The sequence below is a fragment of the Corythoichthys intestinalis genome, chromosome 2 (genome assembly GCF_030265065.1).
Source record: "Corythoichthys intestinalis isolate RoL2023-P3 chromosome 2, ASM3026506v1, whole genome shotgun sequence".
Taxonomy (NCBI): domain Eukaryota; kingdom Metazoa; phylum Chordata; class Actinopteri; order Syngnathiformes; family Syngnathidae; genus Corythoichthys; species Corythoichthys intestinalis.
In genome coordinates, this window is record NC_080396.1 from 23,580,935 (window position 1) to 23,594,203 (window position 13,269).

At 42.1% G+C, this 13,269-nt stretch overlaps 1 protein-coding gene across 3 annotated transcripts in view; it reads right to left on the reverse strand.

Moving 5' to 3' along the window:
- Positions 1-2,438: 2,438 nt before the first annotated feature.
- The window catches only part of dusp27 (dual specificity phosphatase 27), an 89,136-nt gene continuing 78,305 nt past the window's right edge, over positions 2,439-13,269 (reverse strand). For all 3 annotated transcript variants that reach the window (XM_057829809.1, XM_057829808.1, XM_057829807.1), the window contains exons 13-14: positions 12,135-12,352; positions 2,439-5,236 (exon numbers count right to left, since the gene is read on the reverse strand). In XM_057829809.1, the coding sequence (XP_057685792.1) occupies positions 2,646-5,236; positions 12,135-12,352 (2,809 nt within the window). In that variant the 3' untranslated portion in view covers positions 2,439-2,645. The remainder of the gene's footprint in view (positions 5,237-12,134; positions 12,353-13,269) is intronic.

Sequence of the window (13,269 nt, forward strand, 5' to 3'; positions counted from 1 at the left end):
CAAGCTGATAGAGATGAAATATAGAAATAATTATGAAGTACAGTATATACTTTTACGTCCTCCAATGGATGAAACCTACGGTCGATGGCGGTTATATATTTAGTACTGTATGACTGTCTGTTGATCTGTATGTTTGTGTTCAATATAATACAAGAACAAATATGATTGTGATTACATTTTGGGCTTACGAGGGCAAAGAAGATCAAAAAGTGTTGAATTTAGCTACTTAGGAGGAGGTCTACTCAAGTTTATTACCGCATGAAGGTCTTTCAAGTCTCCACTCATCATATGATTGTTGTTGGGGTTTGTACACTATAATTTATTATCTATTCCTCTGTTATTTGTGGACAAATTACAATGAATTTTGGTAGGTGTTTTCTAGGGAAGTTTTTTGAATAAAGGCTGAATAATCAATAGCAAACTTATGAGTTGCCTGTAGGTTAGGAGTTAACCAATAGAGCGCAGGTACGTTCTTCGTCACAGACTTCAACCTGCTGTAGCGCACTAGTGCTCGTTTTATCAAGGTTGCAGCATTTAAAGGCCTGGTGAAGTGTTAGTAACAAAGGTGTAAAGTCATTTGGGGTTTTTACCATTTTTTTCCCTTAAAGCAGTGCTTCTCAATTATTTTCTGTTACGCCCCCCAAGGAAGACGTAAATGTTTCGCGCCCCCCCAAACTCTCTGCCGCCACTGTAAATAGTATCATTTGTCTATAAAATTACTATTATAAATACGCATCTGCCTAACATTGTGTCCTTTTTTTCCTAATAAAGAAAAAAAGTAACATAGATCAACTTATAGTAAAGTATAACTTTATTAACATTGATTTGTTAGTAACAGAGAAGACTTGACGCGCATCAGTTTGCCTGAATTTCAAAAAAAGTCACATCCAAACTGTAAAAAATACACTCAAGGTACATTTTTGACCATTTCATACAGAAAAATAAAATGTAATAAAATCAGTAAATACTAACAAATTAAAATTGATTAGAAACATTCACTCATGAGGACAATATGCCAAAAAATTTGACCAAAAAAACAAAACTGAATAAAAGAAAAAAAAAGAGTGTCCTTCGACAGAAGGACAGTTTTTATTTTTGTTGCTCAAAGTATTACCTACTTTGCAATGGTGTGGAGTTATTTTGCACTGAGCATGTGAACAGTGCTCACTGGCTTAATGATATCACACTGACAAAGCGGGACGATTGTTGGCAATATTCGGCACGTTTTCGCTGAAAAACAACCAAGCGGTTTATCAATGAGACTGGGGTCTAATGTCTTTAAGTGGCGTCTTAATTGATTTGGCTTCTGGCTGTCCGCTTTAATTATTTTTAGACACAGTAAAATGTGGTCTTTCCTCATCACCCACTGTATTAAAAGTCAAAGCTAAAAGGCAAATGGCACGAAAAAAGCGCATTCTCGGCGGCCAAGGTTAGAACCGTAGGTGAGGGCGGTCGTCGTGACGATCCTAAGACAAAAATGGCACTTCTCGGGCGGCGACGTGAGAACCGGACAAGACAGTGGGTCGCTGCGTGAGTGAGTCCGGTCGGAAAACGGCTTTCGAAAACGGCGGCGGCACACTGCTCTTCATATCTGTTTTGTGTGTGTGCTGAGTGCTCTTCCTTAGTTAAAAAATACTGCGCGCACTCTGAAAATGAGAGCACCACTGCCACCGACTGAGTGGACGTGCAAGTACACTTTATTCCAGAACGGCAAACAAAAAAAAAAGCATGTTCCCCGAGGTCCCATGCGCCCCCCCTGGCATCGCTCTGCGCCCCCCCAGGGGGGCGCGCCCCACTATTTGAGAAGTACTGCCTTAAAGGGACAGAAGACACTGAATATAAATGATGTGTGAAAGACAATTACTCACAGTATAAAAATGGCGAATTTCTTTCACCTCTCATAATAGATAAAATATTTGAACAAAAAATGCCATTGGGTGATGTCAATTATACCTATGCACATAAACACTGATAGACTCGAACACAGGTGCATGTGATATAGAGTATTAATGACAATCCGAGCAAGGGCGGGCAATCTAACATACTCATATTTAATAGGCTAAAATAGTACCTGCATTCATAAAATCTCTGCTCACACCAAATGTGGCTACTTCCTTCAAACATCTGCTTTTATTTATGTTTACCTCAGAAAAATTAAATTCTTTGGGTTTTTTTCAATTTATAGAATCAAATTCTTTCCGATGAGATGCCAGATAAAGGTGTTGTCTGTCCCTTTATGATCATATCAATAAAGTTTAGCACTAGTTTTGACAGAAAATCTCCAGTATGCACACAAGATCAACACACTTAAAATGTGGTCGCGAGACTAGAACTGAGGAGCAGTTACCACACTACTCGTCATCTTTATCATGTGTTGGACTGTGGGGTGAAATGAATGAAATTTCATGTTAACCAGATTACATTAGAAATATGTAAACAATCCACGTCATCATTTCTCTTTTTCTTTATTGCAAAGCTGTAGTGTTCTATTATTACAAAGACGTGAGCACGATTTTGTTAGCAACATTTGTGTATTTGAAGACTACATTACATTGATGTGCAACCCTCCATTTACATACTTTACAAGTCATGGTGCTTCTCCACCTGAAGTCTATAGCAGTACTTTTGTTTCCTGGTTAAATGATTTAAGATTGACCTTGCCTTTTGGCGTCCAGCTGCGCCCTCCAAGCAGCGAGCACCTCATCGTCCGGATCTTCGGCGGCTGCTCGAGCCCTGGCCCTTTGCCTGGTTTGGGCGATGAAAGCCGCGACGTCCTCTTCTTCATCGTCACCACCCAAATCCCGCCCCTCTCTTTCTGTGTCATTGCTTTTGTATTCTGAATGATTTGTAAATTTTCTTCTGGAGATGAGATCATTAACATCATGATTTTCGTTGTACGACCTGCTGGCTTTTCTGTGGTTGTCAATGTCATTGCCATCAGATGGATGCATCTGGGGTAAGTAATTGGAGGCACCGCTGAATGTGTGGTTGTCATCATCCTCGCGATCGCACGACACCCTGCGGCTGGAGAAGTCAAACTGGGAGGCGGAGCCATCAAGGTCATCGTAAGGATCTTCGTCTGTAGTGGCTGCCGCTTTTCTGGGAGGAGGTCTGACACTTTTCAGCCACTCGTCAACGCTGGTGTTCTTGTCGTTCTCCAGTGCCGGGTTTAGGTTCAGACATCCTGAGAGACCAAATGTCTTCACAGGTTTCTGCTTCTTCTTCTTTGCTTCTTGAAGGAATTCTTCCTCTTTCCTTTTTACCTCCTCTTCATCTTCATCTTCCTTTGATTTCTTCTTCTTGTACAAAGTGCTCCGCTTGTTGTCTTCTAGGATCTTCTTCTTCTCATAAGTCGCCATCTTTCCTCTTATGTCAGACTTAATCTCTTTGTCCATTTCGTCCAGTTTGCCAAGGTTGACCTGGTCCTGGAAAAGGCTGAACAGAGGGACGCTGGTAGTGGTGATTTTATTTTTAGACCCTCGTGTGCCGACATCACTGTAACTTTCGGCTGAGAAAACAGACCCTAACCGACCACGACCCTGAGACGCGCTACTACAATAGGACCGACCGCTCAACATGGATGCTTTATCGTCATCTCCAACACGGTTCGCACTCACACTGGATGGGGCACCGAAGCTAACATCTGATCTCGCGAGAGAGGGAGGAGGTAGGCTCATCTCATTCTGCTTCTGTTTGATGGTTTCAGAGACCACATTAGCGATCCAGTTCTGAATGCTAGCAAGGTTTACCATCGGTTCCCCAGAGGGACCTTGGACGGTCGGGACAGGGACAATGGGGGGAGGCTGGAAACTAGCGTGTGATGCTCTGATACTACAGGCCTGCGATGCAGACGATCGGACGGACGATTGTCCACTGATCATTGACATGTTGTCGTCGTTTACGACAGTGGGCGCTCCAGTGACTCCAGCTCCAGCCCAGAAGGCAGAGAGAGGTATGGTAGTGCCACTTACACAGCTTTCATTCTCCCACCCACACATAGATTGACTTTCTTCTAACGTCTTTTTAGAACGTTCCAGAATCTCCTCCCGCCTTTGCCTCCGTTTGACAGTTGCAGAGTCCTCTCCCCGACTCATTTCCAGAATCTCATCCATGTTTTCCTCGCCGAATCGCCTCTGCTGCCGTCGTTTCCAAGCCTGATAGGCCGTCAGGTTGACATCTTCAAAGGATGGAGTCGTCACTTCCGCGTCATCGCTTTTCTCATGATCGCCAACAGAACTTTTCTCTCCATTATCACGATCCTTTTTGTTCCATCCAAAGTGAATCCTCTTGACCCGCCAACGCTCCAAGGGTGTCATCTTCTCCTTGTTCTTCTGGCAAAAGTTGTACATAGACGTACTGTCTGAAAGGATGCTCTCCATCTCATCATCTATCTTTTTCTTGCTCTCTTGTTGATGTTTACCATCACTTTCCTGGCCCTCCTTGTCATCCTTTTTCCGATAGCGAGCAGAAGCCTCTTCCTCGATCTCCTGTAGTCTCTGTTTCCAGAGGTCGGCATAACTGGTGCAGCTCGAGGTAGACACTGCATCAGAAGGAGGATGTCTGTTGCGGCGCTTTAAACGTTCCTTGAGGGCTCGAACGTCTTCGCTGGTGACGCTTTCCACATCGGCGTCAGCAGGTGCCCCATTCTCGTCGTCGCTGTTTAGCTGCGCCTCCCACCATTCATCACTTTGGTACTGCTCGTTCCTGCGCTGCCACTCGTGGATCATTCTATCAAGACCGTCTTCATCCTCAACATCTTCTCCACGCTCCACCTGCTCGGGCAGGACTGATTTCTCATGAACACCACATGAAGGTTGGATTTCCAGGTCTCTGGGTCTGCTACGGAGCTCCTCAGCGGCTGCAGAAGAGGCCACGGTGCTCATCACACTATTGCCATCCTCCTCCTCCTCCATCATAATGGAGTTAGCTTTCACCTCTATCATGCTTTGCGCTTCATCCGTATCGGTCTCGTTATCTTCGCCAAAGATACGAGCACGAGTGCGTGCGTCAATAACGGAACACTGGCTGAGTGTTTCGTCATCATCACGTTCCTCCAACAGATCTTCATTGAGCTGTCGCAGTTGTTTAAGAAAAGCCTCGTTTGGGTTGATCGGCCGCTTTTTCCTGATTGCAGTCAGTGCCTCCATAATGGTCATGTGCTGGAAGATCATCAAGTAGGATGCCACCAGGACGGCTGAGCGACTGACACCCATCATTGAAACTACCACAACTTTGCCTGCACACAAAAAACGACAACAGTGTGCTTAATAAATCATGATTTACAGTATGCTTGACACATTCCATGAGGTGCTTATTTTCTTTTGAGGAGCTTCTAAAACAGCAAGATAATTGGAAATTTGATTAGAATTAGTAAGGTAATCTCTTCTCCTTCAAATGGAAGAAAATGAAGAACATAATATATATCAAAATATCAAATAATTTTAAAGAAAGAAACACATTTGCCTTTGAAAAACTATGAACAACCATCTTTTTTTTCCCTGAAAAATGGGCTCCTGACACTGATTTTGATTATTTATGGCATCAAATTTTACTCAAGTAACAGTAACGTTACGTCAAAATAATATTAGTCAAGTAAAAGTGGTCAGCAAAAAAATGTACTCAAGTACAAGTAAAAAAGTATCCAGTCAAAAGAATACTCAAGTAATGAGTACCATTGTGACTAACTGCTTATTTTTGTTTGATGTTTTTTAAACAATGGATTTTTTTTCTCTCAGAACAAACTTATCGATATGAACTGTTGTTATACTGTTGTTGTGATACTGTACAATAACCCATTACGTAGCTGCATTAAGCCATAGAAATACAGAAAAAAGAAAACTGCTGAATTCCACCGAGAGAAAAAAAAGAAGAAGAAAGAACTCAAGCATTATTCATCCAAAGAGCATGAGTGGCCTTTAGTGGAGAAAGTTATAATAATACATTTTATTTGAAGGCACCTTTCTGGCACTCAAGGTCGCCGTACAATCATTTAAAACATTTAAACATATTAAAAGTGAGAAAATTAAAGTATAGAACGTTTAACGCAATTTTAAAATACTACGAGAGATATAAGGTCAATAATTTTTTTTTTTTTTTAAAGAAAACCATAAATTAGTGATTAATTATGGATAGGCATGTCTGAACAGGAGGTGAGTTTTGAGTTTGGATTGAAAAAGGAGGAGGGTATCTGTGTTCCTGAGGTCGGGTGGGAGTGAATTCCAAAGCCGGGGAACCGAGCGGTGAACGCTCTGCTCCCTATAGTGCTGAGGCAAGCGGGGGGGGGGGGGGGGGGGCAGAGAGTTGAATGGAGGAGGAGGATCTAAGGGCACAGGAGGGAGTTGAAACATGAATAAGGTCGGACATGTATGGAGGGGCGAGGTTATGGATGGCCTTGAATGTGAGGAGGAGGACTTTGAACTGGATTCGAAAGTGGCCAATGAACCTGTTGGTGGACTGGAGTGATGTGGTGGGTGGAGGGGGTGCGGGTTATGATACGGGCAGCTGAATTCTGGACCAGTTGGAATTTATGAAGAGTTTTTTGGGGGAGAGAGTTGCAGTAGTCCAGGCGGGAAGTGACAAGGCTGTGAACCACAATGGCGTACCGCACGCAGGCTATTTTTAGACCGTGACGTCACATCATAAAGCGGAAGTAAAGCCGAAGTGGGACATTATAGACCCGTGCTCGCATAGACACAACGTAATTTGTGCTACTTTTCTCCGGTAATCTTTCAAAAACGGACTTGCCGATCACGCATTGCTTTTTTGGAACTTGTAGAAACGACTCTAGACATTACGACACATGAAGGATGTTTTCTTCATACGTTTCTGGAAACCAAAAACTTGGGAGGAAAAAATATGACGACTGAATCAACTTGCGCGGACTTTAACACCAGCTTGGTGAATCAATTCACATTTCATATGCATTAAACATTATGTTGGGTTGGCATGGTCTTTCAGAGGACAAAGAGGTAAGCCATTTTTTTTTTTTTTTTTTTACTTTTTTTTAGCGTAACGTTGTGCCGTACTGCTTCTGTCTGACAATGAATGACCTGAAAATAATTACAATGGTATCTGACTGCCACTGTTACCGTTTCTGTTATATATATATTAAAAAAAAAACATTAGTAAAGGGGAAGTGTAAATAAATTATAGAATTAAGATGTGTTATCAATGAAAAAATTAAAAGTGTTCATTGGCTGTCACTGAGTAGCATTTGCGATCGCTACACAAAGCTAACTAAATTACCCCCAAGAACGGTAAGAGACGTAGGACAACCAGAGGATATATAAGAAAGACAGGGCTGATGGTAAAGGATAGCTTGTTGAAACAGGAGAATGTCATTGTCGATCGCGTCGATAAAAAAGCTAAAGCTATGCTTAGGTCGGCTCGTTTTTTTCCCCGTCTTTTTCAGCCTGCGACACTCAAGCCATCTCTTTAACTGAACATTTTTATGTTCTTCCACATCTTTGCCAGTGAATTTGGCACCAAGCACATCATTTTCGGAGAGAATTGGTGGGTTTAGCTCTGTAAACATCTCCTTTGTACACGATTTCCATTCATTTCCTATTAGGGACAAACGGTGGCTTGTCCCTACTTAGCAACAGTAGCTAATGTCATGAATATTAATGAGCGGAAGTGACGTGTTGCGTGGTGTGTAGGTGAAAGTGGGCAATCCGGGTAATGTTATTGATGTGCGATTGAAACGAAAGGGTGTTGTCCAGGATTACTCCTCGGCTCGTGACTTGGGGGGAGTGTGAGACTGTGGAGTTGTCAATGGTAAGGGATAGGCTATGGTTTTTTGAGCCAACGAGGAGCACCTCAGTTCTATTGCTGTTGAGTTTCAGGAAATTGTGGGTAAACCAGATTTTTATTTCTGTGATACAGTCAATCAGAGATGAGGGCGGGAGAGAGGAGGAGGGTTCGGAAGTGAGGTAGAAGTTGGTGTCGTCGGCATAGTAGTGGAAGTGGATGTTGAATTTACGAAAAATATTGCCAAGGGGAAAGTATATGATGAAGAGTAGGGGCCCGAGGAAAGAGCCCTGAGGCACACCGTAGGTAACTGGGGAGGGTGTACATTTAAATGACTTGAGTTGGATATATTGGGTGCGCTCAGAAAGGTAGAATTAGAACCAGTTCAACAGGGTGCGGGTGATGCCAATAGTGGAAAGCCGGTAGTAGCCGGTAGCCAGTAGTTCCTAGTTTGAATAATGAATACAATAGTTCTTTCATAGTTACTATTATGAAATTAAAAGGATCATATCCCCGGTTTTCCGAGGTCAATCAGTGCCAAATAAAAAGAGAGAGAGGTTTAAATCTGCGCTTTCGAGTCATGTTGAGGGCAGCGCTCCATGTCAAATACTTCATTTTTTACGGTGCTTTACATACGCCACGTGATTGAGCAGGCTGGCGTGATTACAGAACGGCAAGCTTGTGTCAAATTGGTGTAATGGAGTCATGTGATTATTGTCGAGATGTCTCATTGTTAAAATTGGCAGAGCTACTCTTTGCATTGCTGGCAAAAAAAAAATACATCTTATATGTAGAATAAAAAGGAAAAATGTAACGACTCTTGTGTTGCCCAAAGTAGCGGAATAAGAGTAGCGTTTTTTTCTTCACAAATCTACTCAAGTAAATGTAAAACGGGGACGGGGGTGGTGTTGGTGGTGCGTCCCTTCTTCCCATCCCTGAGGGCCGGTAGATGGGAGCGCGGGTGGGCCCGGGAACCACCTGGATCCCAGGGGGAGGGGGGGGTGATGGCTCCTTTGCTGGGTTGCGGGAGGAGGGTTTGGCTGCGCTGTGCCCCCCCCCTCCGGGCTGGCTGGGTGGGGGCCTTGATCCTAGGTTGGCGCCTGCGCTGTGTCTCAGCTCGTCTGCGTGGCTGTCGCGTGTTTGGTGGGGCTCGCGTACGGCTGGATGTGATTGGGCGCGCTCGGGTGGGGAGTCTGGTGCCGGGACTGACGGTGGGGTGGCGTTAGGTCGATTGCCAACGGGCTTACACTCACAAGGGATTCACACGATTACTGGGTTCTAGATCACAGAGCTGATTTGTGTACAATCTACCCCTCCCAATCACATAGCTTATAGACTTCCCCACCCAATCCCCTTCTTTCCCTGGTCAACAGGTCCCCCACATGGTGTCAACCGGAAATACATCTAGCTGATGATAGCACCAACATATTAATAGTTAGTGTAGGCGTTCAATGTATTTCTTGTTGTTGTTTGTGTTTCTTTTCTTGTGTTTCTCTTCTTCTGTCCCCCCATAACCCCTTCCTGCTCGCTGCTTTATCATAATAAACGAGATATGTTGAATGATCACAATGGGAGTAAGTCTTACTCTCAATGTAAAACATTAAAACTGTTCAGACCAACCGGACACTTAGGCTACGTTCACACTACAGGTCTTAATGCACGAATCCGATTTTTTCGTGTTTTTCCGACTCGAGTGAGGCATTAACTTGACGGTCTGAACGATCTGGGCCACATTTTTCCAGACTGTCGCGGCGGTCTGTACTGTCCAGTCTCTCAAATCGGAATTCATGCAGCAATTACGTCATCAAAAAGCGAGAGAGACGCCACGGTAGCGGTGCAGCTGTGCAGCTGTGCGTTATTAGCTGCCTAGCTTGCCTTGAACACGGCTTTTTAGGAAGGGTCGGACTTGACAACAGTCATAAAAAAATAAAAATGGGTTAAGGATAAGCCTGAGAATGATCGGTTTTCTGTCTGCTCCATATAAGCAATATTTCAACATTGCTTACACGGCCGAGAGTCGGGGCAAACTGCGCGTATGTGTGTGTGACATGCACGGACAATGCGTGCATGCTATCGATCCATATACTGTGAAGATAAGCCTAAACTGGGATTATTTATGTCTGTTATTTGTGTCCTCTTTTTAAAAAGCAAAATATGATATCCCTGGAATGACAGATGACAGCCAGCATGTGTGGTCATTTGTTTTGATGCTTCTGCGCATGCGGGTCGTCTTGCTCAGTGCTTGTCGGACTGCGAATTAGTGCGCATGCGTAATACTTGAATGGTCTCAATGGACAAAGGCAGTCTGAACGGACACGCCAAAAAAAAAACAGATATGACAAAAAATCGGATTCGTGCATTAAGACCTGTAGTATGAATTCGATTTTTTCGTGTTTTTCCGACTCGAGTCAGGCATTAACTTGACGGTCTGAACAGGACAAGTCGCATAGAAGTGGACCATTTCAAATCTGATCTGAGTCACTTTCGTATGTGGTTTAAATGTCGGTCTGAACTGTTAAGAGTTCCAAATGGGAATTTGTGCAGCAATTACGTCCACAAAGAGCAAGAGGCATGGAGGACGGCAGCCATGTAAGCATTAGCGTCTAGCTTGAACTCTGCTTTTAAGCACGAAGCTATGGAGGACCAGGAGTGCAAAAATTCAATAAATAAATACATAATTAATTAAATAAATAAAAGTGTCATTAAAATGCTTTTATTTCATTTCAATATTTATTTCAATTTTTATTTATTTATTTCAATTTATATTTATTTATTTCAATTTTTATTTATATATTTCAATTTTTATTCATTTATTTCAATTTATATTTATTTATTTCAAAAAAAAGAATAAGCCTTACAATTTTCCATTTTCATTCTGTGCACCGAATGAGCAATATTTCAGTATTGCACACATGACCGAGTCGGGGCAAACTGACGTACCCACGTCATTTCATGCACACACGTCAAGGCTCATGTGTGTGTGTGTATGCGTTCTATCAATCCATATAAACTTTTAATATAAGGCTAAGGAAAAACGGGGATTATTAATGTCTGTTATTTATGTCCTCTTTTTGGAGATTAAAATATGATCACTGTGGAATGACATAAAGCTAGCATGTGTAATTTGTTTTAATGCTTCTGCGCATGCGGGTCTCTTTCCTGAGCGCATCTTGGACTGCGAATTAGTGCGCATGCGTGATACTTGAATTGTCTCAATGGACAAAGGCAGTCTGAACGGGCATGCAAAAAAACACATATGGTAAAAAAATCGGATTTGTGCATTAAGACCTGTAGTATGAACCTAGCCTTAGACTTCCATTCTTCGTGTCAAACAGCTGAACAGGACAGGTTAAAAAAAAAAAAAAAAATGTAAATGTAAATGTAAAACGTATGGCTTAGCAAAACTACTCTTATAAGTAAATTTTTCTCAAAAAGTTACTCAAGTAAAAGTGACGGAGTATATGTAACGCGTTACACTTTTCTAACTACACAGACAGGCCATTCAAAAGCTTGGCCGAGAAGCAAGGGCTCCCATTTGAGCAAGGGTGACAAACTCATTTTGTCACGGGCCACATGATAGAAGGCCATCATGACTGCGAACACATAATAAATGTATGATTACCTCAATTTTTTTCATATTCACAAAAAAATTGAGTGATGATACCTGATTGTCAAATCAGAAGAAACATCAAACATGTGTCAAACATTGAGTCTGACACAGGAGCGGTCCTCGAAGTCCACAGTGTGTCCTGGTCTTTGTTCCAACTGATTCATCACAGACAGTTTAACCAATGAGGTTTCAGCGGAAACAAGAAGCACCTGACTGCAATCAAGTGATTGCATTTGTAAGAAACCAGATTGGTGAAAGGCTGTCCTCATATGGACCCACTGCGGCCCTTTGTGGAATAGTTTACCTGCCCTTGGTTTGACACCTTTGCACCAGTGCCAATAGTCAAGTTTATTTATTTGAAAATAAGTCACCAAAAAATCACAAAGGGCTTCACAGACAATAGACATAAATATTAAAATATAGAATAAATAAGTAACTGTAAATAAGTAATATTACGGTCATAAAATTTTAAACGAATATTATGAATGAAAATTAAATGACAACATTCCTTGATCTTAATCCCCTTGCTCTACATCGCATGTTTAAGCCAGACAGTATAATTGCTGACCAAAAGCTATGTTGACTTGATTTAATGCGCCTCATTTCCAAGCGAATTGAACGCTATTAGTTAAATAGTATCTGCTGATGAACTGATCTTGACTATTAAAGTTATGCAAGCTGTGGTTGAAGCCAGTAAATCCGATCATTTTTTCCCCCCATGAAAACACAACAAGTTCAGTTCATCTGTGTCAATACTGTTGAAGTCGACGCTCACCTTTGTGGGTCAACAAAGCCTCGTCCAAGAACTCAGCGGTGGGCCGAAAGTGTGGCGAGATGTCAGCATCAAGGAAGTCATCAACCTCTACACCCATGTACTGAACACCCATCCCAGAATAGAAGGCTTCTCCAGTGTAGACCCCTGTGCCATGTGCAGCGTTGAGGACGTGTGTGATGCCCATTCTCTTCAGGCGGGCTTTGTTGACGGCGACAGATCTGTTTCCCAATTTAAAAAAAACAAAAAAACATTGAATATTCACTTTTCACTTTCAAGCTCACTTGATGTATTTTTGCTGTGCAAAATGAAACTGGTCTTCAACCACAAAAACAACATGTGAGTGGCCCAGGAGTCATTGACACACAGATGTCCACTACTGATATTCACTAACCTTGGTCAGAATTGTGGATTTACAGTTCCACAAATATGAGAACTTTAACCTGGTCAAAGTATTACAAGTAAGACTTTTAATTCAAAATTTGTAAATTTAGGTACAGTAAAAATACATAGTTTTGAGTACATGAGTAGTTAGAGAGGTCCACTTGTACAATTCACCAACCTTGGCCAGAACTTATTCAGAATAGTGGATTTACAGTTCCACAAAACTGAGAACTGTAACTTGTAACCACATCAAACTACAAATGCAGGACTTTTAATTGATTTTTCCAAATATTAGTATAGTAAAAACACAGTTTTGAGTATGGGAGTAGTCAAAGAAGTCCACTACTAAAATTCACCAACCTTAGACAGTATCTATTCAGATTTGTAGATTTACAGTGCCAGAAAAACGAGAACTGTAACCTACCATCTACTAAAACGACACATTGCTCAGAGGAATCGCATAATATTGTATTGACGTGACAATGCACCTCATGCACATGTAGATGGAGCAGTTTCAAGATCAGGCAACTTCATTTCACTTTTAAATGATGACAATGGTGGCGATATATTTTATATTTTCTTTTTTATTCTCCAAACCGGTCCTAACGGGCTGCTGTTAAGGGACGCTGGAAGTCACTCCCAGCATGAGTGCTGAGGATCCTATTTTTTATCCCCGTCGTTTCGGTCCAAATTTGTCATGCTTGCGTTTTTTCTGCATACAAGGCGTGCACAAAGGCAGTACATACGCATGCTG